The sequence below is a fragment of the Ostrinia nubilalis genome, chromosome 24, assembly GCF_963855985.1.
Source record: "Ostrinia nubilalis chromosome 24, ilOstNubi1.1, whole genome shotgun sequence".
NCBI classification, from domain to species: domain Eukaryota; kingdom Metazoa; phylum Arthropoda; class Insecta; order Lepidoptera; family Crambidae; genus Ostrinia; species Ostrinia nubilalis.
The window spans coordinates 4,763,261-4,789,579 of NC_087111.1; the positions used below are offsets into that span (position 1 = coordinate 4,763,261).

General features: G+C 36.9%; 1 protein-coding gene across 1 annotated transcript in view; it reads left to right on the forward strand.

Annotated features, from left to right (window-relative positions):
- The window catches only part of LOC135083896 (cGMP-specific 3',5'-cyclic phosphodiesterase-like), a 127,630-nt gene that overhangs the window by 46,613 nt on the left and 54,698 nt on the right, over window positions 1-26,319 (forward strand). Inside the window, exon 2 of the mRNA XM_063978651.1 lies at window positions 13,564-14,298. Within this exon, the coding sequence (XP_063834721.1) occupies window positions 13,654-14,298 (645 nt within the window). The 5' untranslated portion in view covers window positions 13,564-13,653. The remainder of the gene's footprint in view (window positions 1-13,563; window positions 14,299-26,319) is intronic.

Consider the following 26,319-nt stretch of genomic DNA (forward strand, 5'->3'; position numbering starts at 1 on the left):
TCTTGCAGAGACAGAGGTTTGATGACAAGGAGGAAATGCGAAGAGATCAGCAGTTCAGAAAGGAGTAATAATTATAGAAATCAATATGAAATATTGAAATATCTAAAATATGAAATGTAAAATCGTAAAATATGAAATCTATGAAATTGTTTAAACTACAAAATATTGTAAAATTATGAAATTGTAAAATACGAAATTTGAAATCCCGCATCTGAAACGAAAAATACACTGTCAGCATCACATATGGAACGTGGCATTAGGTTATGAAAAACCCCGCAATGGGAAAGAAATACTTACGAAGGCTGTTCACTAATTTGAGCTTCGCTCGCAGCCCTCAGCAACCCAATACCCTCATCCGAATAGAATTTAGGGAATTTCTGAAAGAAACCATCACATAAAATACCACGTACTGGAATACGAAAAATATCAATCACGAAAAATAAATAAATTCTCCGACGGGAACTTACCTCATGTGTGATTATTTTAAATTATATTATGAAATTATCGTGGATGCATTCTGCAACACACGATTTAAAACACAGGGGATTACATCCCCGAAAATAATAAAATTGCGGTTGCGCAAGATCGACCAAAATTCCAAAGTGATTTGACAGCTCAACTGACAGCCTGCGAGTCATTGACATCGCAAGACGTTTCGTTTCGCCGCTTAGGTAAAAAGCAAATACTAATAAAAACCATGATGAAAACAATCTCCTGAACACTGAAAATATTCTATTAAAAAATAGAATAATCAAAACAAAAACATTAGGAAATGTTTCAATAAAATATATTTGAATTGACTGAGCAAAAAGCGCCATCTATTGCAAATTAATTCAAAATCACCCCAATAGATGTCGCTAGTGGTATCCTAAATCCAAATATCGAGAAGAAATATCAATTTGTGAAAACAGCCAAAACTGCAACGCTACAATACCCTCCCCCCTAGACATTCGCACGGAGAAAGAATCTGAGCTGCCCTCAGCGAACTACAAACTGAAAAAAAAATGTGTGTCTAAACGCAGAAAGACCTCAGAAAGAAAACGTTCCAGCAGAAACTTCAACTGAAAAAAAAATCGAGAAAACAAACAACGAGTTGTAGGGTATACTGTCATAACAGGAACAAAAACAACCTGACTTTTCACTAAGCAAAACAAACCAGATGAAAACCTACTACCAGGACTGATGTTCTTCAAACCTAAAACAATCTCTGCTGTCCGAGCATAAATAAAACCCAACACTAACATACAATCATCTTTCAAACCTCTCTTTCATACCTGTAAGCATCAGTTTCAAATTATACTGCTTGCCACCTGCATTCAAAATTCCCCATAGAGTCCCAACTGTGAACCAGTGGTACTCGAATCCCCAGTAACGTTGTAAGGCTATTTCGGCCATTACTAACATATTTTCTGGAATAGCCATCCAGTGGGCCCTAGGGAAAGTGTATATTTCAACACATGTCATCCCTAGAAAAAATGTCTGGGTTAAAAACCACAGAACAAAAATGTCGCTGGCCACAATATAAATTGGACGTCATCGCAACAAAACATAAAACACAGGGAATAGTGCATAAAAGCACATGATGTCATCCCTGGAAAAGACAAAACAAACGAGGCATGTATATAGGAGATACATAGCACTCAAACAAAACAAAACAAAAACACAGAGATAAAATCTCTGGAAAAAAAAATCTGAACTATAAGTTACAGAATAAAGCACCGAGGCAAAACTGTAGCAGATACCCGACAACTCGATTGTGTCCAAAAAAAAAATTTTGCTATAAAAGAATCTATCAAATTCCCAACAGAAAAATTACACAATACGATTGTGTCCAAAAAAACATCTAAAACTAAACTCATAAGTTAGGTACCAAAGTAAAGAACCTACCTACCCAGAAAAAAAAAATCCTAAGTCCTACGACTGAGAACCTTGGTATAACCACAGTATAACCATAATTTAAAAAAAAAACTTCCTCGAAGAAGGTAGCTTAATAAAAATATTTTTGAAAAAAAAACTATGTGGCAAAAATATTTTCCAAAAGTTAAATGAAAATTAATCATTAATTTATACAAATTTAAGAGAATGGCACTTTACTAAAATTAATAACTTTTAATTGTTATCAAAACCATAATAATAATCAATTAAGTTATTCCCGTATAAAAATTAACAAGTTAGCAAGTGTACCCACAAACAACTCACTAGCCAGTAATAACATTATGTACCAAACCTTATAATACACTGCAGTATAATGCCTAAATAACTAATAGGAATATCTGCCTTAAGTTATAAAAATTTTGCCAAATTAATTAATTTCAAATAAAAGTTCTAACATTATGTAATGCAAACTAATGTGTACTAGGTAACATAAAATAAAAGTTATATGTCCATGGTGACACAAAAGCAATTTGTTACCTAAGTACATAACATAATATTAAAGATTTAAGTTAGCATTATGTAACAAAATATCCGGGTAGGTAAACTACATTATGTACTAACTTATTATGAGTACAAATGAATACACTAAAATTAAAACTAAAACTGTGTTTGTCTTGTATGTAAAAATAAAATAATTAAAGTAAGTAACTAAAAGTTATAAGCTATAAAGCCCAAAAACAGTGTAGGTATAAAATAAATATAACCTAACAAAAAGAATGTTACTTACTTGTCCCAACATAATATACAAAATAAGAGTTGCAACACAAAAAATATGTAACCTAACATCATGTAAACTAACCTCATATAGAGTAGTACGCTCTGTTATAAAATGGTTAACATAATAATATGTAAAAAGTTGACAACCTAAAAAATTTATGTGGGCATCACAAATAAAATAAATTACAAAAAAAACAAGACAAACAACAGCACACACATGAGAGACTCCCTAATAAAAATTATTAAACAATAAAATAGAAGTGTATGAGCGGATAGTCAGCACACATTGTTGCTTCTTTTATTGGCTTTCCACCCATAAACCTCATAAAAATAATGTGGCAATAATAAACATCAAAAGATGGGCGCCACTGCAAGAAAGGATTTTTTTCCTGGCGGCTTGGTGACTGGAATTGAACCGCCACCGGTGCAGACGGAGACGATGGTGAATTGTCTGCACGTGAAAAAGAGGTTGTCCGGCTTGCAGAAATTTATATAAGTTACCGTTCCTTGTGTGAAATTAGAAAATGTAAATAAAACAGCTCCCTCTCAATTGACACAATTTATTTTTTATCTCGTATGCTCGTATATAGTTATCAATTACGATATTATAATAACTACTGTAATAGTGCCAATCTCAAGGGATTCAGGGTCGTTGATTAGGTTCGGTTTGGTGAATATTATTGCCACTACAAATTTCTTAAAACTCAGCCTAAATATTAAAAGACTCTACTAGTTAAGATAACTGCGCGATGTCAGGTCGGAAAGACTCCTACTTGAAGGATGGAAAAGTGGGTACCTTGGAAGCCATGCGGTTATAAGCCGTTACCCTGAACGTTCCTCTCTTCTTCCGGGGTCCAACGGGTCTCGCACACTTTTAGGTTACAAGCAGCGTCCTCCACGGCCTCAAGCGCGCAGTGCCAGGTGAAGCTCTTGCATCTCTTTGACAGGTAAGCGTTCAAACTCTTGCAGAGACAGAGGTTTGATGACAAGGAGGAAATGCGAAGAGATCAGCAGTTCAGAAAGGAGTAATAATTATAGAAATCAATATGAAATATTGAAATATCTAAAATATGAAATGTAAAATCGTAAAATATGAAATCTATGAAATTGTTTAAACTACAAAATATTGTAAAATTATGAAATTGTAAAATACGAAATTTGAAATCCCGCATCTGAAACGAAAAATACACTGTCAGCATCACATATGGAACGTGGCATTAGGTTATGAAAAACCCCGCAATGGGAAAGAAATACTTACGAAGGCTGTTCACTAATTTGAGCTTCGCTCGCAGCCCTCAGCAACCCAATACCCTCATCCGAATAGAATTTAGGGAATTTCTGAAAGAAACCATCACATAAAATACCACGTACTGGAATACGAAAAATATCAATCACGAAAAATAAATAAATTCTCCGACGGGAACTTACCTCATGTGTGATTATTTTAAATTATATTATGAAATTATCGTGGATGCATTCTGCAACACACGATTTAAAACACAGGGGATTACATCCCCGAAAATAATAAAATTGCGGTTGCGCAAGATCGACCAAAATTCCAAAGTGATTTGACAGCTCAACTGACAGCCTGCGAGTCATTGACATCGCAAGACGTTTCGTTTCGCCGCTTAGGTAAAAAGCAAATACTAATAAAAACCATGATGAAAACAATCTCCTGAACACTGAAAATATTCTATTAAAAAATAGAATAATCAAAACAAAAACATTAGGAAATGTTTCAATAAAATATATTTGAATTGACTGAGCAAAAAGCGCCATCTATTGCAAATTAATTCAAAATCACCCCAATAGATGTCGCTAGTGGTATCCTAAATCCAAATATCGAGAAGAAATATCAATTTGTGAAAACAGCCAAAACTGCAACGCTACAACCTAGTAGGGAAAGAACATACTGTATTATTGTTAACTGTGTCACAAGTTCATTGCTAATCCTCCCGCCACTTAGCAAAACAAGTGTTTATTCCTCAATTGACTGGATCACTAGATGTTCGTGAGAACTAAGTGTCGCCCGACTAGTTGGAAGATTTGTCGTTTGATAAATGGTAATCTGTCTATCATAACGTCTCCAAACTGAGTAGAGTTTCATAACGTAACCCCAAACTAAGTAGAGCTAGTGCTATGATGATAAGACTTATTTAAATGATAAAATACCTATTTATGCTCTAGGTTGTGTGATTCTCTTCTTCAGTAATGAAAATAAGTAGGACTTAAATAAATAGAGAACAAACAAACTATCAATATTAATTAATAAACTAGCTTTTAGTCGTGGCTTCCATATTCCGTTCAGTAGTTTTTGCGGGAAATAGTAACATCCATCCATCAAAGCTCTTTTTTCTTGTCTAATACTTCGTGAAAATTCGAGCTGCACGAGTTATTGAACGTGCCTATGGTGAAGCAAGAGATAGACACCCAGGGATACAACTACAAGCTAAGACTGTCAAAACACCCGAACCAGTTGGCAGGGCAGCTCACTATCCCAGAAACCATGAGGCGGCTTAAGAAGCGGCGGGATATCTTCGACTATTAGTCTGAAAACAACCCTGAAATTAAGAAAAAGAAAGACCACCTCATCTGCTTATAGTTTTTAATGACTGACCTGAAATACATTGTCCTATGTTTATTTAACAAAGCCTTAATTAAGACTAAGTATCGTTACAGTTAGCCCGTAAGAAATACATTACCTAAGCAACAGAAGAGCCCCAATAAAACACCCGAATTACTCATCTGATGCCATTACTTCTAATTACAGAGGTCGAGTAATGACACTATAAAGTAACTATTTTAGTGCCCACAAAAATTATTACACTTGTACCAATGGTTGTTGGTATAAAGATAAGTACCTACACAGATATAACGCTTCTGGCAATATTATGGCCTTAGTGAGCACTGAATTAAGAATTCAAGGCTAAGAAAAGATTCATTTTGGTAATTTTAGCTAACTTGGCATTATGAAAATAATTTACTCGTAAATGTAGATAAATAGGTAGGTACTAATTATTTTTTACACAGCATTTAATACAAGACTCAAGACTTTTAACATCGATATACTTTTCTACCATGACGTCTTGTCCGTGGTCATACAGAAACTCTACTCGTATTGCTAGTATCACAGATGTACTACAACTACCACGGAAAACTCGTATTACCCATCTTTCTAAGAATATTGAAGACACACTGCAAGTGATTTTTTCAAGCAGGAATAAGGTAGAACCACGAGCAACTGATGTTTGCTGCAATATTCGAGTTCGAAAGATACAATTTTTCGAATTGGCTGATCCTAAGTCCATTGTCATTCCGTGGAAAGTTATCCACCTCATTCAATACTACCTGTACAGCATCATCTGCATTCCACTTTGATCCTTACCCAATTGACTTAAGGACCCGTGGGATATCGCTTTCCCTACGAATTGCGTAATCGACCACACAATTGCTTTATTGGCCAGTGTTGCTTACATGTGTCACACACTGCCCGTACGGAACGCAAACATTGGCCGCAGCGTGCTAGGAATATTAAGTACGTCACGAACGCAGCCACAATGGTAACGGGACGAGATGAAGGAAACTTACAGTCACTTTCGTTAGATTAGATTCGAGTCCCTGAGAAGTGCTTGAAAAGGTTTTGAGGAATGCTTATTTGTAGGGTCCTGCTTGCGTCACGCTTCGTCAACAGAGTTTCATACTTTTGTATGAAAACGTGCCGCTTGATTCCCTCAGAATAGAAGGAGACCACTTAATTGTAAACAAATATGTATGCATATCTGAAAATCAGGCCTCTAATCCATAGGAAGTGTAGACGAAATCATCAATTTGCCTCTGTATTTTTTTGTAATGAAAGAGGGTCATGATCATAGAATGATCTGAGATCATGCCCCTGCGGTTGAGACTGAATAATGATCTGATAATGATGATGTATCTACAGTGTACCCGTGTACAAGGTCTTAATCAATTGTAATACAGTCGAGTTTGCAACAAAAAATTAAAGTCGTCTGTACCGAAGCAAACATACACCAAGCCTAAAAAGATTAATAGGTACGTATAAAGAAGCTACACCTCCATTGGACCGTAGATCTTAGGACCAGAGTGATCGAAACAAGTACCACATTGATTTCCGAACATCACACCTGTGTGTATCACAATTGGCTGTCCATCCGCACCAGCAGTGTGTTAATGGACAATGTCGGATCGATGACAACGCTGAATATTAAAGTGCTGTTTGGAGACAGTATCCTCTCAAGGATAAACTCGTTACTTTTTGTTTACTTGTGACATTAAGGATTGTTTTCTTTGTCGGTATAGCGGTGTTATTGGGCGCTTATAAAGTGGTACTAAACGTGGTATATCTGTCTTATAGTTTCCAACATAGATCTCTGGAGATCTATAACAAATAGCCAATTAGGTAGGTACTCAGTTCTAAATTAATAGAGCTTGTAGAGACAGTGTCATATCAAGCTAAATATGTATATTAAAGTCTTACATAAAACATATTAGAATTTAGAACGACATAGGTAGTTCGTTCGTTTCAGCCGAATGATGTACACTGCAGAGTCTGCTGGACAAAGACCTCCCCCAACGACGACGAACAACATAGTAGTAACACAGATTAGTAACAAGTTACTGTTGTAATACATGCCTGATGTTATCAAATTGACAATGATAATTATATCCCTATAGGGATATAACCCTCGAAGATGGGAGTATAATATTCCCACATCTTGTTCCCACCGCTGCAACTCCTGTGTATCCAGGATCTACAGCTTGACCGTAAATAAAAACCCAACCAGTGAAGGTCAAAGTCCCGGAGGAAAGTTAAACTGTCATTGGATTCGCAACGAAATTATTCCGAAGCAAAGATAACCCTCGAACAGTCAAGTAAAATCATAAAGCACTTTCTTCCTTTACTTTGATGGCCATGCTTTATTAAACTCTCAAAATATTCGTAAAATGTTACCACTAAAGCAGTCTACAGAAATGTAATTTTCTTTACACAGTGTTACTCAAACGTCTAAAGACCTGTCATTATGCCATGAATGTCAAATGACAGTAATTTAGTCATAATCGGAGGGGCGTCCCTCCGAGAAACGTCAAAGGCGATTTTGAGACATTCGTCTTGTAATCATAGTCGACGAAGTTTGTATGTCCGTAGTCTCTAGGGATACCATGATTCGCGCAATTTGGAGACCTTTTAGCATTATAAAGTTAGTAAAATTGGTGCATTTTCTTTTGTAAAAACGCCATAACAAATATTGGTAGTTACCTTCAGAAAATAGCTACTTCCGTTGTATTATTGTACACATGCTGTCCTGCATTTCTGAATAACGCAACCTGGCAAGATCACTGTCTATACCCAGAGGTCCCGGGTGTGATTTCCAATGGTGGTAATATTTTCTGCTCAGTTGGTTGGTGGTAGGGCTTGTTCAAGTCTAGCTACCACCATCTTTCAATGCCTTTAATTATGTCGCTAGTTCCAATGTGGTTGAGTTCACCATACCCGGGACTATTGCCACCTCTCGTACAACTCCTGTGTAGCCAGGATCTACTCGATCTTGACAGCTATTAGAAATCCAACCAGTGAAGGTTTTCTCTGTGGAAAGTTGAGGTCTCCATTATGTTAGATGCTAGTCTTAATAAGACTGATCACCCTACCCGTTTGCTTCAACTCCTTTATATCTAGGATCTAAGCATAACCAATGTAACCCAACCAGTGAAAGCCGAGTCTGTTTTGGTTTACTTATCCCAGATTCCTATTATGAAACTGTCTCTAGCATTTCAGCAGATGCCAAGCGCAGTAGGACGTGTCAGTCCTAATTTGTCTTAATTTCTACTAACCGCATGGTCACGTCTCTCATTTGATATTCATTAGTAATTTTGTCGCATTCGGGAGCATCGTTCCAGGCATATTTGACTAATGGCGCGGCTATTATAACTTTTCTGTTCATAATAATGTTATTCGAGTCATTTGCATACTGTTTGACCCAATTGTGACAAATTATACGCATTTATCAGTGTCATTTTTGACTCACCTTGCAATTTAGGTGTTCATATTTGATAATATGACTGATAATATCAAACGAAAGTACATCCCTGAGGTTGACTTTGGTAGTTAGACTGGGCAGGCTGCTGGTATGAAGGCCTTGAGCTAAAAGAACCAGTAGGTGCTGACTACTAAAACGAATTCTTTAATTAAAATTATTATAATATTATGTGACAAGACAACATAATACATTGATTCAACATGACGCACCTACTGGCTGTGATGACAGTCATTACAGTACATTACAGTCGTTCTTAATATTTTACTAGTTATCGGATGTAGTGTCAATTTTACACCTACACTAAAGACATTATTTAAGCTAAAATAATTCACAAAACCGTTAAGGCAGTAGAGTGTGCCAAAGAAATATTAGATCAATTTACATAATATGCTCGAAAAACGAAGCTATCCTTCAGAAAAATTGGTCCCCGATCGAAGACATTACAAAGTTTTTACGAACTTCCATCGTCGATCACTTCTGAACCAAGGTCTGAAAATTTCCACACATCTTCAAATTATGTGTCTGTGTGCCAGACCCTGAATCACTCTTAAGTCATGCCTTCCTTTTCCTTAAATCAATGCTTCCTGCACATGACTCTTTGCTGATGACACCTAAAGTTGTCAGGTTTTGATCTTCATTGGCTACGTCAGATTAGGAGTACCTATACAATGATGTTGATGTTAAAGGAACAATCTTAAGAATTTCTGATCTTCAATATAGACAAACTTCAAGCCAATATTTAATTATTTTTTACTAGAAAAAACATTAGAATTATGTTCAACTGGTAGTAGATCTGATACTTTTTGTCCAAATGGTCTGGTTCCCCTATATAAGGGCTAGAGGTCAGATGGCAATTGCTCCTTAGTATCAATTTTAACATCATGGTCATGGCCACTGAGTACAGTGACGGATATTTAGTAAATGAAAATGAAGACACTCAAACCTATTGTTTATAATAAGAAAATAAAATGTAACTAGACATACTCGTCCAAGCCAATGGAAAATTATTTAACTCTCTGTTGGAAAACAGATATTTTTCTTGCTGTTGTTTTTGTCGATTGACATCGCTATACACAATATTTGTATTACATTACAATATCAAGCATAGCATTATTATCTGAAGCATTCTCCAATAAATAAAAAGGGGACAATTCCAAAAACACTATACAGGATGGAAGTTTGTAATGCCACCTGGATGGAAAGTACTCTTAATACTATAGTTAAAATATTTTACTCAAAGAAAACATTCCTTTATTTTTGAAAAGAAAGAGAACTGCATTCAAAGATATCCGATATTTTTTTTCGAAAGTTCACCACCATACCGTAAAATTTTCTGTAAATAATCAAAATACTTAATTTAAGTTTTCATGGTTTTGCTTTCATTTGATTTATTAAGTTTATTAGAGAGATTTCATCCTTATACTTAACCCTAACGATCGATGCAATAAAAAATATAACAAATTTTAGTTGCTTCGATTCCCGGGTGTAACAATCAAAAATTTTGGAAATCTTTGAATGCAGTTTTATTTCTTTTCAAAAATAAAGGAATGCTTTCTTTGAGTAGGATTAGGAGCACTTTCCATCCAGGTGGCATTAACAAAATTCCACCCTGTATACCTACGCATCAATCCCCAACAATAGCTGGGATAAACTTACAAAAACTATAGGGGAATTGAGGAAAGTGTCCATATTGGGTGGACAAAAGTGACAATCACATTATCCCCTTGTTTGTTTGTGTCCAGCGGGATCTGTTGATGAATGTTGCTAATGGAAACACAATAGATACTATTTTTGTTGGGTATCACACGAAGTTAACAAAACACTAACCTAATTTGCCAATCGGAGTCGAAAAGAATACTTATTTTAGTGACTTTGAACGGGTTTTATATCTGTAATACCTAAACGATATGACATGATTGTTTTCCTTTTATTGAGAAAAGTAGTTTTGTTTATAATACAGGGTGTGGTTTTGTAAAACAACGCCCATCTCAGGGGTGGTAGTACACATGAAAATAATTACAAGAACAATATAAACAAAACGTTAGCTAAAAAACCTTGTTCAAAAGTCTCCTAAAACTTTCGAGACGGCGCTTATTACCGCCCGTACCGACCCCGCGTACCCCGCTATACCACCGAGCACATGCGCATATTTTTTTTTGGCATCAGTGATTAGTGTCGTTTATACTAACACCCCTGAGAATGGTGTTATTTTACAAAACCACACTTTGTATAGGTTTCCTTTAAAATTAAAACATAGGTGCCACAAATTATTTACAAATGTTGTCCGCCAAAATTACGTATTTTACCCAATACATTGTCCGCCAAGTTTTCGTATTTTACCCAATACCATCGTGGTACTGAATCTTTTTTGACATAATTTTGTTATCACTCATAATCATAACAACACTAATTGCTGTTTCGCCTTATCAATTTTGATAAAACCTCATGTATTTGATTCTTTATTTTTATCTACAATATTGTTACATTCACTGACTCAATATTGGGTTGTTCAGGAAAGAATTACACACAAAGAACTGATAAAATGTTACCCGTAATGACTCAAGTAAGGAAGGCCCATGATACACCATTGTCGGTGAAGGTGGGCTATAACTTGCTTTTATAGTGATGGGAAAGATGGGAAAACACCTAAACTATCGATAAATAATTTGTAACATGTTCAATTAACTATTTATTTTCAAGAATCTCATTTGGAACCGACTTTACTACTGGAAATATTCGAAATATCCATAAAAGTTTCCAAGTTTCTTGTGCTGCTTCTTCTCAGCACTGGCCCTTTTATTGTCGCGAAGCAGTGGTAGAGTTAATACTGGGACGTGTAAAAGTGCTTTTTAAAAGCCTAATTGCAAAAATAAATGAGTTTCAGTTTTTTTATAAGAGGATGTAAAATAGATAGGTAAAAGCTGTAATAATAACGCTCACATTTTTCATTACAAATAAGTAGGTGTTAATTAATTTATTAGGTAAACAAAGTATTTTTACAGAACATAAACTTTCTATTCTTCAGCACATAGAAATAATGAGCAAAGTTCACGAAGAAGATAACAACAATTAATTGTTTCAAACATTAATTAACAAAGTGCCGTGTAAATAGAAATCAAAATTGCTTTGATCAATTCATTTCACTTTCACCCTTCTCACATAACAGATACTCTTAATTACTTTCCAAAGTAATATTTAGTTACAATGAAGCAAGTTTTGGGTCGGATAAAATAGGTCTTCAAGAAAGTCTCGATAGATCGATATAATAGAATAGACGGCACTAAAGCCTGGTCCGCACTAAGTCTGCAGTCGCGACTGTGCGACGGGCGCGCGGGCGCCCGCAGTGAGTGTGCGAGCGCGACAGCAACATAATTACGCGCGAGCGATAAGGATGGGTAGCTTGGGGTCATTGGACAAAATTCTACGTGCTCACGGACCAGGCTTGACTAATACCAGGCTGCCCAAATGACGTCTCCTGTGAAATTATGGCCGGAACATAGTAGTACATTTAAACCCGTATTCACAAACGATACTTGCTTAAGTGAAGCAGTAAATCGAACGCACAGCGTTGAATAGAGCTTGTGATTGGTTCATGTGTCACCCTGTGCGTCCACGCGCACTGTGAGACCTCATAGTGATGTTTGTGAATACGGCGTTAGTTACGTGAAAACAGTTTAGTGATGTTATTTATTTAATAGGACAACCAACAAGACATACACTGGAAGACAATCAATATTTACAACGTATTTAACTTAATCTAAGTGCTGCCTTAATTATAGGTTAATATGAATGTCTTGGACATTTTAAAAACTCTTTGTTTGTCTAACTTTGTATTCGTATTCGTTCGTTTCAACCAAATGCTATCAAGGCATTAAGGTGCTTCTTCGCAAGCGTGACGTGAATTTCGGCCAGGTAGAAAACTATGCTTTCTTCTATGTGAATGTTTTATTATTTTCCGTTTTTGAAAATCAGTCATCAATGAAAATTAAATTTCAAACCGCTCGCTGCACTGTCTTATATCTTGAGTTAAGAAACCATAGATAGAAGAAAAACCTTTCAAAGTACAAAAAGTAAATTAGCTTTCTAATAAGCTCTAGCTTACAACCCGGTCGAGTTCACTGCGCACCTGGCGGCCGTGACGTCACATCAACGCTCTGGTACGGACAGGCGAAAGCTATAAGTCGCATTTTAAAGAGGTACCTACGCAGTTAGCTCAATCGGATTGTAAATGACTGTTCTCCTTGAACTGTGGCCGGGATCGCCCTGTTTATCGTCAAATGCGACGGCCGCGTAAATTGCCCCGTGCAAACACGGTTAATTGATGTTTATCAACAACACTGGCCATTGTATTCCAGGTCTGGTTAAGGATTTTAGAATTTACTCAACCACCATTGAATTACCTTGAATTATTTTTGTAAGTGAATTAAAACGTAGAGAGTAAATATCCTACCTAGCATTCTTGACGTAGCTACCTATTTATTGTTGATAAGAAAAAGGAGGTACCTACTCACAATTGAACTGCAGAAGTAGCCAAAAATTCAAATTATTTACCTACTTATCAGATTAAGAAACTGTGAATTATTTCATACTAGCTTTTGCCTGCGGCTTCACTCGCGTGAAATTTAGTTTGTCACAGATCGTCATAAATTATAGCCTGTTGTTATTCTGGGTTATAAACAATAATACTGTAAAGTTTCATCAAAATCCGTTTACTAGTTTTTGCGTGAAATAGTAACAAACATGTTGACATCCAGACATCCATACAAACTTTCGCATTTATAATATTAGTACGATTGATTAATTTAGATGGAATATTATATTACTATGTATGTTCATTTGAATCCTTCTTTGTCCCCAGGTCTCTACAACTGGTTGAATCATCAAGAAATGTCGTTCCTCACTGAGTCCGAGCAGTACTTTCCCCCCGAGAAGACCCACTGAATCTGCCATGACCTCCGAAGAGCCTCTTGATGCCGTCACCAAAAAAGATCAGAAGAAGACTGACGACTGCGCGAAATTCGCAGAAGAAATCCCAGTCAACAAACGAGTCGAGAACGTTGAGGATTCACGCCAGAAAAGGTCCCATGATCTTATGAGATTAGTTTACGAACTGCCAGAAGAAATAAACAAACCAGAGCTTATTGAAAACAACAATATGTTGAAGGAAAATCCGCCAATCACCATCGTTGAGATCACAGAAACTAATGGGTGTGACGCTGAAGAGACGAGTGACGATGTATACTTAAAAGTGATAGATGGAAGTCCCGAGGACTTAGGAAATAAGGTTGTGTTCGATGTGCTAGCTACCAATGAGTTAATAATGCAATGTACTGACGAGTTTAAAGAAGTTATAGAAAGGTCATCACCTGATGAGGATGATGACGAAGAACTAAACGAGTTAAAGAAGATATTAGAGAGTAAGCCGCGTGTTTTGGAGAGGTATTTAAGGGAATGTGCGTCTTCGGACGAAGTGAATAGGATTCATAGTATTACGGCATCGGGGCCGCTGTCGCCTCGGCCACACCACGAGGCGAGGAGTACGTCCGTGACGTCAGACCTGTTCCAACTATGGCTGGCATCGTCTCCAGTTAAGGTAAGCAGTAATAATAAGCCCATATCAGACCGAAATCGCTAATAAAAACCCAACCAACAGTCTTAATGGGCGATTCAATCGAAATTGGAAGTTTAAAGTGAGTTTTTGAACATTAAATAACTGCTCATTGCTAGTTTGATTGGGTTTTTTGAACTTGACAAATTGAATAGACTGATAATAACTTATTTTATTCCTGTAACGGTGCTCATCGTAAAATTTTACTGGTGAGTGCTATAATACTGCGTTAAGAAAATATAAATTACCATAATAATGATCGTCAAAGTATTTTCATTGCTGGAATTCGCTCGGACGTTTTATAACATCGTCATTTTATTTTCTTATCCTAAGTGCCAGTAGGTCATGATTTGAACTATATTTTCGTTCTCGTGTAGTCTTCAATGTCATTAGGTACTATAAACCATACTTAGGTTAGGTACCTTTTATTATACAGTACTACATTATGGCTAACACAATCATTGAGTTAGTTGTACGACTCAAGCAAAAGTGATATCCACCACCATGACACCATTTGGTATTAAGTCAAAATGATAACTATGACTATAGGATAACCGTATTATTGAAAAAATATAGCTCAGGATGAATCCAATGGCATGACAATAATACTATTTGACAATAGAAATGGACGTCCTTTGCTTTGATATTTCACACAATTGATGGGCCTATTGTGTAACATTGAACAGTCCAAAACTAGACCATCGATCAAAGATATCTAGATAAAGCAAAATGTACCGTAGCTTATTGATTACTAGCGACATAATCGGATTAGGCTGCTCTTGAACTAGCGTTATTATGATTCTGAGTTTTTACAACGTATTCACAAAACTGAAATTCATCTGTCTGTTTTCTTTTTTGGGAGGCTAAGTGCGATTAAACAGAAAGTAGTCTGTATCAGGTCTCTTTGGGCCCATTTTGAATTGGCCCAAAGTTGCAAAAATACGTGCGTTTTATTAAAGACACAAGAGAGTTGTTCCTTCAACTAGAAAGAGAGGACGACCTTTTCTTCTATCTATTCTCCCTCTTCTACCTCCTGGTAGCAAATATCATTGTGGGGCGAATGGTGCACTTGCCAAATGTTTGTCTCGAAGCGCTGGTAGGGCAAAAAAAGAATGAGACATGTATAGGCTCCTTAAGAGCATTTGACGATTTTTGCAAGTACTTATTTAATTAGTCTAAACAAATAAAGATAATTTTGATTGTGATTTTGGTGCCATCCTTAACTCAAAAGATGGAATCTAAACAACTCTTTGGAATACTTCCAATAAAATATATTAGAGCATCCCCAAAGACGCAAACCTTGAATCATACTTGAATCTATACTTTTATACTAATATTATAAATGCGAAAGTAACTCTGTCTGTCTGTCTTGCTTTCACGCCAAAAACGGAACCAAAAAAAGGAACGGAACGGAACGGAAAATTTTGATGAAAGGCATAGAGATAGTTTGAGTCCCGGGAAAGGACATAGGATAGTTTTTACCCCGGTTTTCGAAACGGACGCGCGTGAAAAAATTTTTCTGTGACAGACAAAACTCCACGCGGGCGAAGCCGCGGGCGGAAAGCTAATAAATAAATAAATACGCCCGTATTCACAAACATTACTATGAGGTCTCACAGTGCGCGTGGACGCACAGGGTGACACACGAACCGTCACAGAGCTGTTCTATTCAACGCTGTGCGTACGATTTTCTGTTTCACATAAGCAAGTATCGTTTGTGAACACGGGCGATAGACCCCTTGCAATTTGCAACCTCCCCCTGCCTTGGGGGTCGATACTCGAGACTGAAATCAAATTAGGTGTGATAACACTGACACAATCGCCATACAAGAGTTTGACGCGCGTGCGTCTGAGTGCTTCGTAGATACTACGTGACTTGCCAAGCGTAGCTCGAAGCGATTGTGCCTGTGTTGTGACCTTTACCTTATAATGATTGCGATGACATATTTTTTGGCACAAAAGAAAATGGATACAAATTATTTACTCTCATAAAACTATCCTCAAACTCCGGTACGAATGTCTCTTTTGATGAAAAATTGAATCCCACCAAAAACATTTTTAAGTAAAATATTGCCTAGATGAGACAATAATGGCTTGCGAGTCTCATGTAGAGCCCCAAGCTTCTCTTTTTATTTATTTAATCTACTTAATGCTATTGGGCATTCTCTTCCAGGTAACTTTTTTCAGTTCTATCTTTACTAAATACTAACCCTAAATAAAAAAAACTCTTCACCTTAGTCAACATAATTATGTGGAACGACTATAGCTATTCATACATGGGCGTCAGGTGAAAACCTTATTTACTGTCCATTACCTACTTTTCTGTTTTAGTAGTTCTTGTAGTTATAAAACCATGCTCATGAACTTCATTCATTTTATTGTATTACTTTACTTTACTTCATACACTTGTATGAGTATTTCTGCCATTTGTCCAAAAGCTCGTTAAACCGAAATGAGCAGCTCGACCCGGATCTGCTTAATCAGCAGTTCAAACAGGCTTAAACCGATACAACGCTATTTCGGGACGGTTTACTTGGACAACAGTTCGAACCAAGTTCGAATAGTCCCATTGTTGGTGGAAATAAAGTTGTGTTAAGCTTTTGAATAAAAATATCTCTCTACAGAGAAAGAGAGCTCTCTCTCTCTCTCTCTTTCTCTCTCTCTCAATATACAGATCATCAAAATCATTTCGCCACAAAGAAACATGCTTCACCAACAATCACTATTTAAGACTAGTTGAATAAACTACAAAATAGAGGGTAGAGTTTCTCAATTGCGTTATTTCTGGCAATATCAGGCAATATTTATTACATTGCATTTCTTGGACATAATTTAAGGCAAGTCCAGTTGACCTACACTACAACTCATCTTGTGGTTTCAGATAGTTAATCCAGTCTAGTCGACAGACCTGGTTCAGGCACAGCGATAATCGCGCGGTTACTGGGCAGTTTTTGTACATTTGCATCAAACCTGGTTATCACTGAGGTCTCGACCATGAGAACCACCCAGAAACCGTGCAGTTATCGCGTGTCTGATCTAGGCCTAAATCCTAAGTATCTTTTCATTATTTCATACATGTTTTCCTATTACGTGGGCTATAAGCACGCAACCAGTAGCATGATTATAATACGCACGCCACAACCGGTTGCTAAAATTCGCATCACAGAAAAAAAAAACACTAAAAGCATAATCCAAAAATATTGATTCACCAAAATAACATAAGCTGGAGCTCATCTCATTGTTTCACGCATATCTCCCCATTATTATTATTTATTTATTACAAGTAAACAAATTGGAAGTGGCTCTCGTCGCTATCAGGTGTCAGATACGGTATCTATCAGTTTTACGTAAGTGGCGATAAGCTAAAAGCCTCTATGATGTGGGCTCAGGTGGATCTGTGAAGCATTGATATAGCATTTCAAATCTGAGTTTCTAAAAAGCCAAGGTTTCAAAAATACAGTTTCTGTGAGTTGTATTTAATTTTGGCACGAAAAATATTTCAATTCAATTTAAGACGTGCCTTATAGGACCAATTCTTAAAAAGAGCTATAAATAAAAAGTGCGATTCGGAGTTACTCGAGTAGGATTCTGACATAGGTGATTACAAATAAAAAACGGCGGACCAAACCATTTACATTTTCAATAAATACGTTAATAATTTGTGTATAAAAAAGTGAATTGGTTAACTAATAGATAGATAAACACTTTAACTCTTTATTGTAGACCACAAAAATTAAGAAAAGAAAGAAAATACACAAAAGAGACGGCGCAATAATATTTACATCAAAAACTGTATTATCTCAAGTCAAAGAAAAACTAGAACAAACAAACAGCCAGTCAATACGATACAGGACTATTCCCACCTCTCGTTCCCACCGCAACTCCTGTGTAGCCAGAATCTACAGCTTGACCGCCAACAAAAACCCAACCAATGAAGGTCAAGTTTGACCTGGGGGAAAGTTAAACTGTCATTGGACCCGCAACGACATTAATCAGGAGAACATAGGAGGAGTTCGAAGTTAATGATAGAGCAGTTAATACGATGCCAACCGAAGGTGCTATTACTAACTCTATGTTTCATATTCGAGGTATATGGGTGACATCCGTATCGGTGAAACTGCTCCATTTACCACGTGTCCCGATAAGATAGCACAGCCTGGATTGAAAAGCCAGCTCATTACAAACAAATTCGTCTATAGAAAGCCCTATAAACATTGCAGCTGAATTTATTCTGAAATTCGAAATAATGAAAAAATTATGCGAAAAATTTAATAAACGCGGCTTAGTTCTATATTGATTCTACGATTTATTCGAATATTAGCTCTCCAAACCGTAGTTTCACTTTTCTTCCTCTATTAATTGAAGACTGTAAGGTTCTTCTAACTAAACTTGGAGCAATTCTTTGGTAATATAGCCCAGATATTCTAGATTGAACTAAAGAATTCCAATGGTTAAGGAACAACAGAGTTAATCAAAACGCCTCGACCTAAGAAGGTTACAGGAAGCGCTTGGATACGGGCAACCGAGAAACAGAGTCTGTGGAAATCTTTGAAAGGGACCTGTCCAGCAACGGACGTTTTTGGAATTAATGTAGCAGTTCTGGGAATTTTAGCAATTGCTAATCCTCCGATAATAAAGGAGTCCATTACCCGTACTATCCGTTCGCTTTAAGTTTGCCGCTGGCGATATGACGTCACTCGAAGGGAAGCGTCTATAACTTTATCAAACTATATTTAAAATGTTTTTTATTTATTATTATTGATAAAAATTTTGTATTTGCGCAAAATAAGACACATTAATTGCGTGGAATCACTAACTAATTGCGTTTAATCGCTGTTGGGGGAGGGGACGCGCATTCCATCGAACGGGTAGTATATTACGAGTATGACCCAGTGACTGCGAGCTGTCTGTTCAATTTGGCCTATAACGATAGTCACGCCAAATTGAATCAAATCCCGCCAGCCTAACGTGTAATCTGCGCTGAGGTTACTGAGCCGTGATTCAGTGGCGCCATCTCTTGTTCGCTGGTGGAACGAATAAATCTTTAGGTATTACCCTCCTTTAAGATAAGAAGGCTGGGACTAAGGGAAAATGTAGGTATGTGAGGAAACTGGCGCGCTAGTGGCGCAGCGAGAGTAGATAATAAGTTTCGACGGTAAACTACGTCTATTACCACCATCATCATATTTTTATCATCGTTTCAGCCACAGGACGTCTACTGCTGAACATAGGCCTCCCTCAATGATTTCCACATTGCCCGATTGGTAACGGCCTGTATCCAGCGCCTTCCTGCTACCTTTATGGACAAGACGCAAAATTCCGGGAAAATTCCGGATTTCCCGGCCATCTGGCAACCCTACAGTGTATAGGATCGAGGCTTCTAGGAAAAACTCGAAAAATGGGAGAACGAATAACAATAGCTCTAACAAAAAGGGTATATTGTTTCCCAATAAAATAATTTTCCACTTTCGAGTGTCTAATTGATCATGGATATAAAAAGGTTCGTTATTGAATCACGGATGAAATAACGGAGAATTATCGGTATTTCGGAGAATAATTTATGAAATATAATACATTTTTGGGTAAAATTCAACGTGAGGTGTTAAAAGCTCCGATTAGCTTGAGGTATTTTTGTTGCTTTAAATACGAGTTAAGCGATAGAAAAAAAAATTGACCACTCATCACTGGTATTATGGTATTAACTTACCACCAGGTGCTCGTTTGCCTCCTGTTCAATAAAAGAGGAAACCTCTTACTATGTTGTGATCATTGAAGTAAAAGTTGCGATATCCAGTGTTAGACAACACTAATGTTATTTATAATGAACGTGTGCACATGCATCGGACATAGGTCCAGCGAAAAAATTGACAGCAAACAAAGGATATCCGTATTTTGACGGTCCGTCGTCCGGTGAAAAAACTAATGTCTACACTCTACAAAGTACAAACGGCCTTAGAGACACGTTTGGTTTAGTTAAGTCTAAAACTCTACGTAAAAAAACTCAAAATTGGCAAAATCCCTAACTACTCCAGAATAATAATCCGCACAGGTAAAACCACGAGCAGAAGCTAGTCTCAAACATAGCAAGTGTCCAAACTACCTTCCTGTATAACTAACACAGTAACCGAGTTTCCCTGACCGATAACATCACTCAATCAATTATCAACTCTAATAGCTGATGTCTCACAGCGGGTCGCTACGTCATACCCGGGTATACAAATGGCCGACCTAAACACCGCAAGGAAACCCTAATAAATCTTAGTGGAGTGGGAAATAAGTGATAGGAGAATAGACTGTATTAAGTTGCTAGTTATTTCTAAAATCAAAAATCTTAATTGAATCTCAGGAGTCAAGTGTGTTCAAGAATTTCTCGAAATTAACGGGGGTGAAGTCATAAAAGTAATTTCATCATCATCATCATCATTTCAGTCATGGGACGTCCACTGATGAACATAAGAATCCCCCAATGATTTTCATAATGGCCGCTTGGTAGCAGCCTGCATCTAGCGCCTTTCTGCTACAATTGTACAAAAAAAACATATGCTAGTAAAAAGTTATTTATTTTCTGTAAATAGCTTTTTAAAAAGCGCTTTCTAAGTCGCGTGCCATCCATTAATGTTTTTAGTGTAATAATACTTATCTACAGGCAAAATAATCGCAAATCTAAGTAGGTTCCTCCAGTTGGAACAGAGCCTACTGCTCTACTGGGTTATACATACATGTGACGTAACTAAGCTTTCATGGTATACTTGGCTGAAAGCCACATAACGTCACAAAAACATAAATCCACCACAGAAATCCACCATTTTTTTCGTCAGGAGCATGAAATTGCATACCCACTGGCCCGGGGGAACCAGTGGGTTATCTGAGGCTCTCCCTGCCAGATAAGCAGAGCATACTCACCAAAACCTGACGGTGTCCTCCCAAAGTCTTAGAAGCCTACCCGCTTATGCTACAGAACAAATAGTTATGTGAAATGCATACTAAACTAATGACTGTAATTACTATCTAAATCTGTCTGAAAATAGTAAAATCTAATGCACAAAACACAAAATCTAAAGTGCCAAACCTCAAATATAGGTAACACTTACATTACAGCAATACTTACCATCTTAATGGCAGCAGAATTTCTGAAGTAGTGAAATATCAGCTCTCCTTTTGCCCTTCAATCGAGGTGTCATTGATCCCTATTTACATGAACAAGTATAAAGCTTGTATTAAATTATGGGCCAACAGATAAAATAAAAGTATTTTTTGTTAGTCTATTAACAAAAAAATTGTTTCCGACTCTACAATGTAGTGGTTGATTTTTTTGATTGTCTTATGCCCGTTTTCACCATCAATCCCTAATTTTTAAGTGACCCCTATGGAAACAAAATTCCTGTTAAGTGTTACCATAGGGATCACTTAAAAGTTAGGGATTGATGGTGAAAACGGGCATTAGTCAAATGTCCTAATTTCAAGTAAAATCACATTCATCGTGAATAGGTACTCAATTTGCTTATCCTATATTGCTTTAACTTATCTTATATTGCGGTTTAAGATCCCCGCAGACAAGAGACTTTTTATCGGTCGATAGATTCGTCGAATTTTAATTTCAACGAGGAATCGGCTGACACCAATTCTTTGTAATGTGAGCACTTTCATACTGTCCATACTTACTTGATGAACACCCGACTAAACTATCGGCCGACAAAAATCTATCGTCTGCGGGGAGTCTAATTCAACTTTTCCGAAATGATAAAGGTTTACTTATTCATACCATCCAGGAATTTCCAAACAACATTTCTTTACAAAACTCTCAAATCCCATCAGAGGCTATAAAACATCAATTTATATCAAAAGGAAGATAGCGACAACCTTTATAAATCTTATGGAAAAATTGCCATCGGTATCGCGACAATACGCAATTTTTCACTTTTTTTGCGTTACAATAAAGCTGATAAAAATGGAATGCCGAAGTTTCAGGCTTGATAATAAACTTTGTAAAGAATCATTGCTAAAAATTTCGCTAAGTAAGTATTTATGTCGTCAAGGTAAAGTACAGAAACTTTTATCTTATTTTGTTCAAGCGTACGTAATTGACTGAGACGGGCATCTTTTAAGATTTCTTATATAGAAAAATGATTTGTAATTTTGTATTTTGCGACAGAAAGAACTGTTGGTGTGAAAAGATATTCTGACTACAGATTGGTTCGACGATTCGGTCTATCCCATTAAAAATAATGTCCTTAATAATTGTAAAGTGTCCCGCCATTTTAAATCTTCTTTTTTTTCTTCTTTCTTTTCTTCAAAACCTTTGCACAATGGTTCTTTTGAACAAACTTAAACCAAGTCAGAAAAGGCTTCGCTATTGATTTCGATAACTTACCAATGCACGTCGTTTGATCAAAAACACTTTACCAAAAACATTGAATTTATTTTTTATATCGCTTACCTCGATAAAAGGTTTCAAAGTGCTACTTACTCCTATTTCAGTCATCATTCGTTCGTTCGTTTCAGCCGAAAGACGTCCACTGCTGGACAAAGGCCTCCCCCAAGGTTTTCCACAAAGACCGGTCCTGCGCCGCCCGCATCCAGGCACCTCCCCGCGACCTTCACTAGATCGTCGGTCCACCTAGCAAGTGGGAGGCCTGCCCACACTAAGTCTTCTGGCTCGTGGTAGCCACTCAAGAACTAATTTCTGCCCCAGCGGCCATCAGCTCTACGAGCTATGTGCCCCACCCACTGCCACTTGATTTCAGTCAGCCAGAATTCAGTTAAATGAAATTTCTGTCATTTTAAGAATATGACATTCTTATAGGTCTACACCAAAATTCATCAACATTGTTTTCGCAATTTAAGTGATAGACATGCAGATGATATTATACTTTCTTATTTATAGTGTAAGATCATATACGAAATAATATTACTTTCTATAAGTAGGTATTAGAAAACTTTGCCCAACAACAACCAATACGTACGTAGGACCAGGCCTGGCTCACTCCGCGCGGTACATCCGATAATTACCTACAGCGAAGCGCCCCGCCGGCGGGTATTATATCAGTCGAGTGAGAGTGTCACGCCCGTCGGGACTTGATGTTTTGCCTTTAATAAATAATTTATTTTGAATACAATTTATGATCTTTTAAGAATTTTATCGTTAAAATATTAACTATTACCTTTCCGTGTAATGAAACGGAAGAGGAACATCGATACACCAAATTACGACAAGCTAGTTCTTTTACCATAATGCATAGGTACCTACCCCAACAATATTCAGTAAAAAATAAATTGTTACCAAAGTACACAGTAACATTAGATTAAGTTTGTGCAAAGCCAAATACAAATATGATTTTCGGGTGACGCCTCTCGTTCTAGGATGTAGCCGTTTCGTGTTTGCGTAGTAAGTAGATAGGTATGATGTCATTCTTTCTTCTGTGATAGTAGGTATGTTTAATTTATTTGTCTTATGTTAAAATAGGTATGAATGAAGACATTGTATTAAAATAAGTACTTTTTTTATCCTAAGTAGGTATATTTAAAATGTTATTTTTACAAAGGTAAAATAACACTAATACTTACCTACATACGTACCTCATTACAAATACCTAAGTAGATTAATTCTATTTTTTCACAAGACAGCATAGCAACCCTAACAGCGTAAGAAGAGTTCAGAGACACGCGATAGAAAGAGACAAAACTTGTAGGTGAATAAAATTGTAGGTACGTAGTGCTGTGCGAGCTGAATTACACTGTATCGCGTGGTAGCAAGACTCGCATTTATTTAAATCGTCTTGCGGAGTAATCCTTCTGTAGGTACTACTATTATTTATTCTGTGGTAGGACGTATAAATTTAGATCCTCTCTGTGCCTATTCTAGACAACTGTGTTACTAGATGTACCTTCATACCTATTGAGTAGTGACACAGTTCGGAGCAAATTGAGTTACAACACAAATTACGTTAGAGCTGTTGATATTGCCGATACAATATTGACTGTCCATTGCATCGTGTTAGTCAACTAATATAATAACAGAACAATAAAGACGTCTAGGCAAAGATATAAAAATAGACGCAGAAAGTGTTTTTGAGATCACTTATTGCCCTAGACTAGACAATGTTTTAATGATACTTGACAAAATATTTTGTTGTTGTAATAAACTAACTTATAGTCACATCTTACGCAAAGGAGTGACTAATGTGACTATTCGTATTCCGTAAGAAAACCGGTTAGGTATACAGGGTGAATTAGCAATCAGTGTCCAAATTAGGAGCGACTCAGAATCAGAAACTTAATCGATTTACGTAAAAACTTTTTTTTTTCATATTCCTAATTATTTTTATCCGCTACACGCGGTTTCGAAATTATTCTTCTTCTTTCTTTCTTTTTTCAGCCAAATGACGTCCACTGCTGGACAAAGGCCTCCCCCAAGGTTTTCCACAATGAACGGTCCTGCGCTGCCCGCATCCAGGCTCTTCCCGCGACCTTTACCAGATCGTCGGTCCACCTAGTAGGATTGCCCACGCTACGTCTTCCAGCCCGTGGTCGCCACTCGAGAACTTTCCTGCCCCAACGGCCATCGTCTCTACGAGCTATGTGCCCCGCCCACTGCCACTTGATTTTAGCAATTCTGCGAGCTATTATTACACGTAGATAATTTGCTTTGTTCATAGAAAAATACGTATACACAGTTACTGCGAAGCTTATTGGCGCAAAAAAAGCTTCTAACTTTTCCTATTGTTCGTTCTATTCCTCTTCCTCTCTTCTATTTAACTCTTTGCAAATCTTGAGTCAGTTTAACTTTCTTCTGCGACTAACACAGACTTCACTGGTTTTTATTGTATGACAAGGCAGGTATTTGACTACCATCGCACCTGGTGTTAAGTGAGATGCAGTCTAAGATGGTACATGTCTGCCCTGTAAGTGCCTATTCACTCTCGCCTTGAAAAGGCTCGGATTATAGTGTTCAGGAAAGACAGCAGCAGGCAGAAAATTCCAGTCCCTAGCTGTTCGTATTTTAAAAGAGTTATCGAAACGCTTAGTGCGAGCTGGTGGAATATCTTACAAAATAACATCCAAAATAAGTTATACCTAGTCAATGAGATTTCCCAGCGTTTTCTGAAATGAAATTACACCATTGAAAGCTCAACATTGCGAAATCAGAGCTTTTATGAAAGGCTTTTATACCGCCTATTTGATTTTCCCCGATTCTGAACACGACTTTTTAAATTCAAGCAACAAAATGCTGAATTTAATTATGTTTCTATAGATTACGCGTGAGGAATTGAGTGTATTGAATGCTTAATCTTGTGAAGTGCTTAATGTATTTAAAATGTTTCGAGTATTGTAGGATTCGGTAGTCTTATAAATCAGGCTTTTAAGTTCTTTGTATTCAAAAAAGAACTGTACGATTTATCAATCTCAACTCATGCTTTTTATGATTGTATTTTCTTATCAATCTCAACTCATGCTTTTTATGATTGTATTTTCTTATGTACCTACTCCTTATTTATTTTTGCGAAGCATTGAATCGATGACATAATTGATTACTAATTGTGACTTTAAACCTTACTAGGGTACTTAACTGTCAAATAGACGATAGTAAATGTAAAAAAAATCATATTGTGTAAAAGCGCTTTTCAAAAGTCCCATTGCAAAAAAATACTTTGATATTACTTAAGTTCGTGAATTATACTCATCACTAGCTTTCCGCCCGCGGCTTCGCCCGCGTGGAATTTTGTCTGTCACAGAAAAACTTTATCGCGCGCGTCCCTGTTTCAAAAACCGGGATAAAAGCTATCCTATGTTCTTTCCCGGGACTCAAACTATCTCTATGCCAAATTTCATCAAAATCGGTTGCGAGGTTTAAGCGGGAAAGCGTAACAGACAGACAGACAGACAGACAGACAGACAGAGTTACTTTCGCATTTATAATATTAGTTGGGATAAAGTCATCTGGAAAATACTTACCTAAGTCTAGTGGTTCCTTTCCACTGTTATTATTCGCTTGGACACTAATATAGT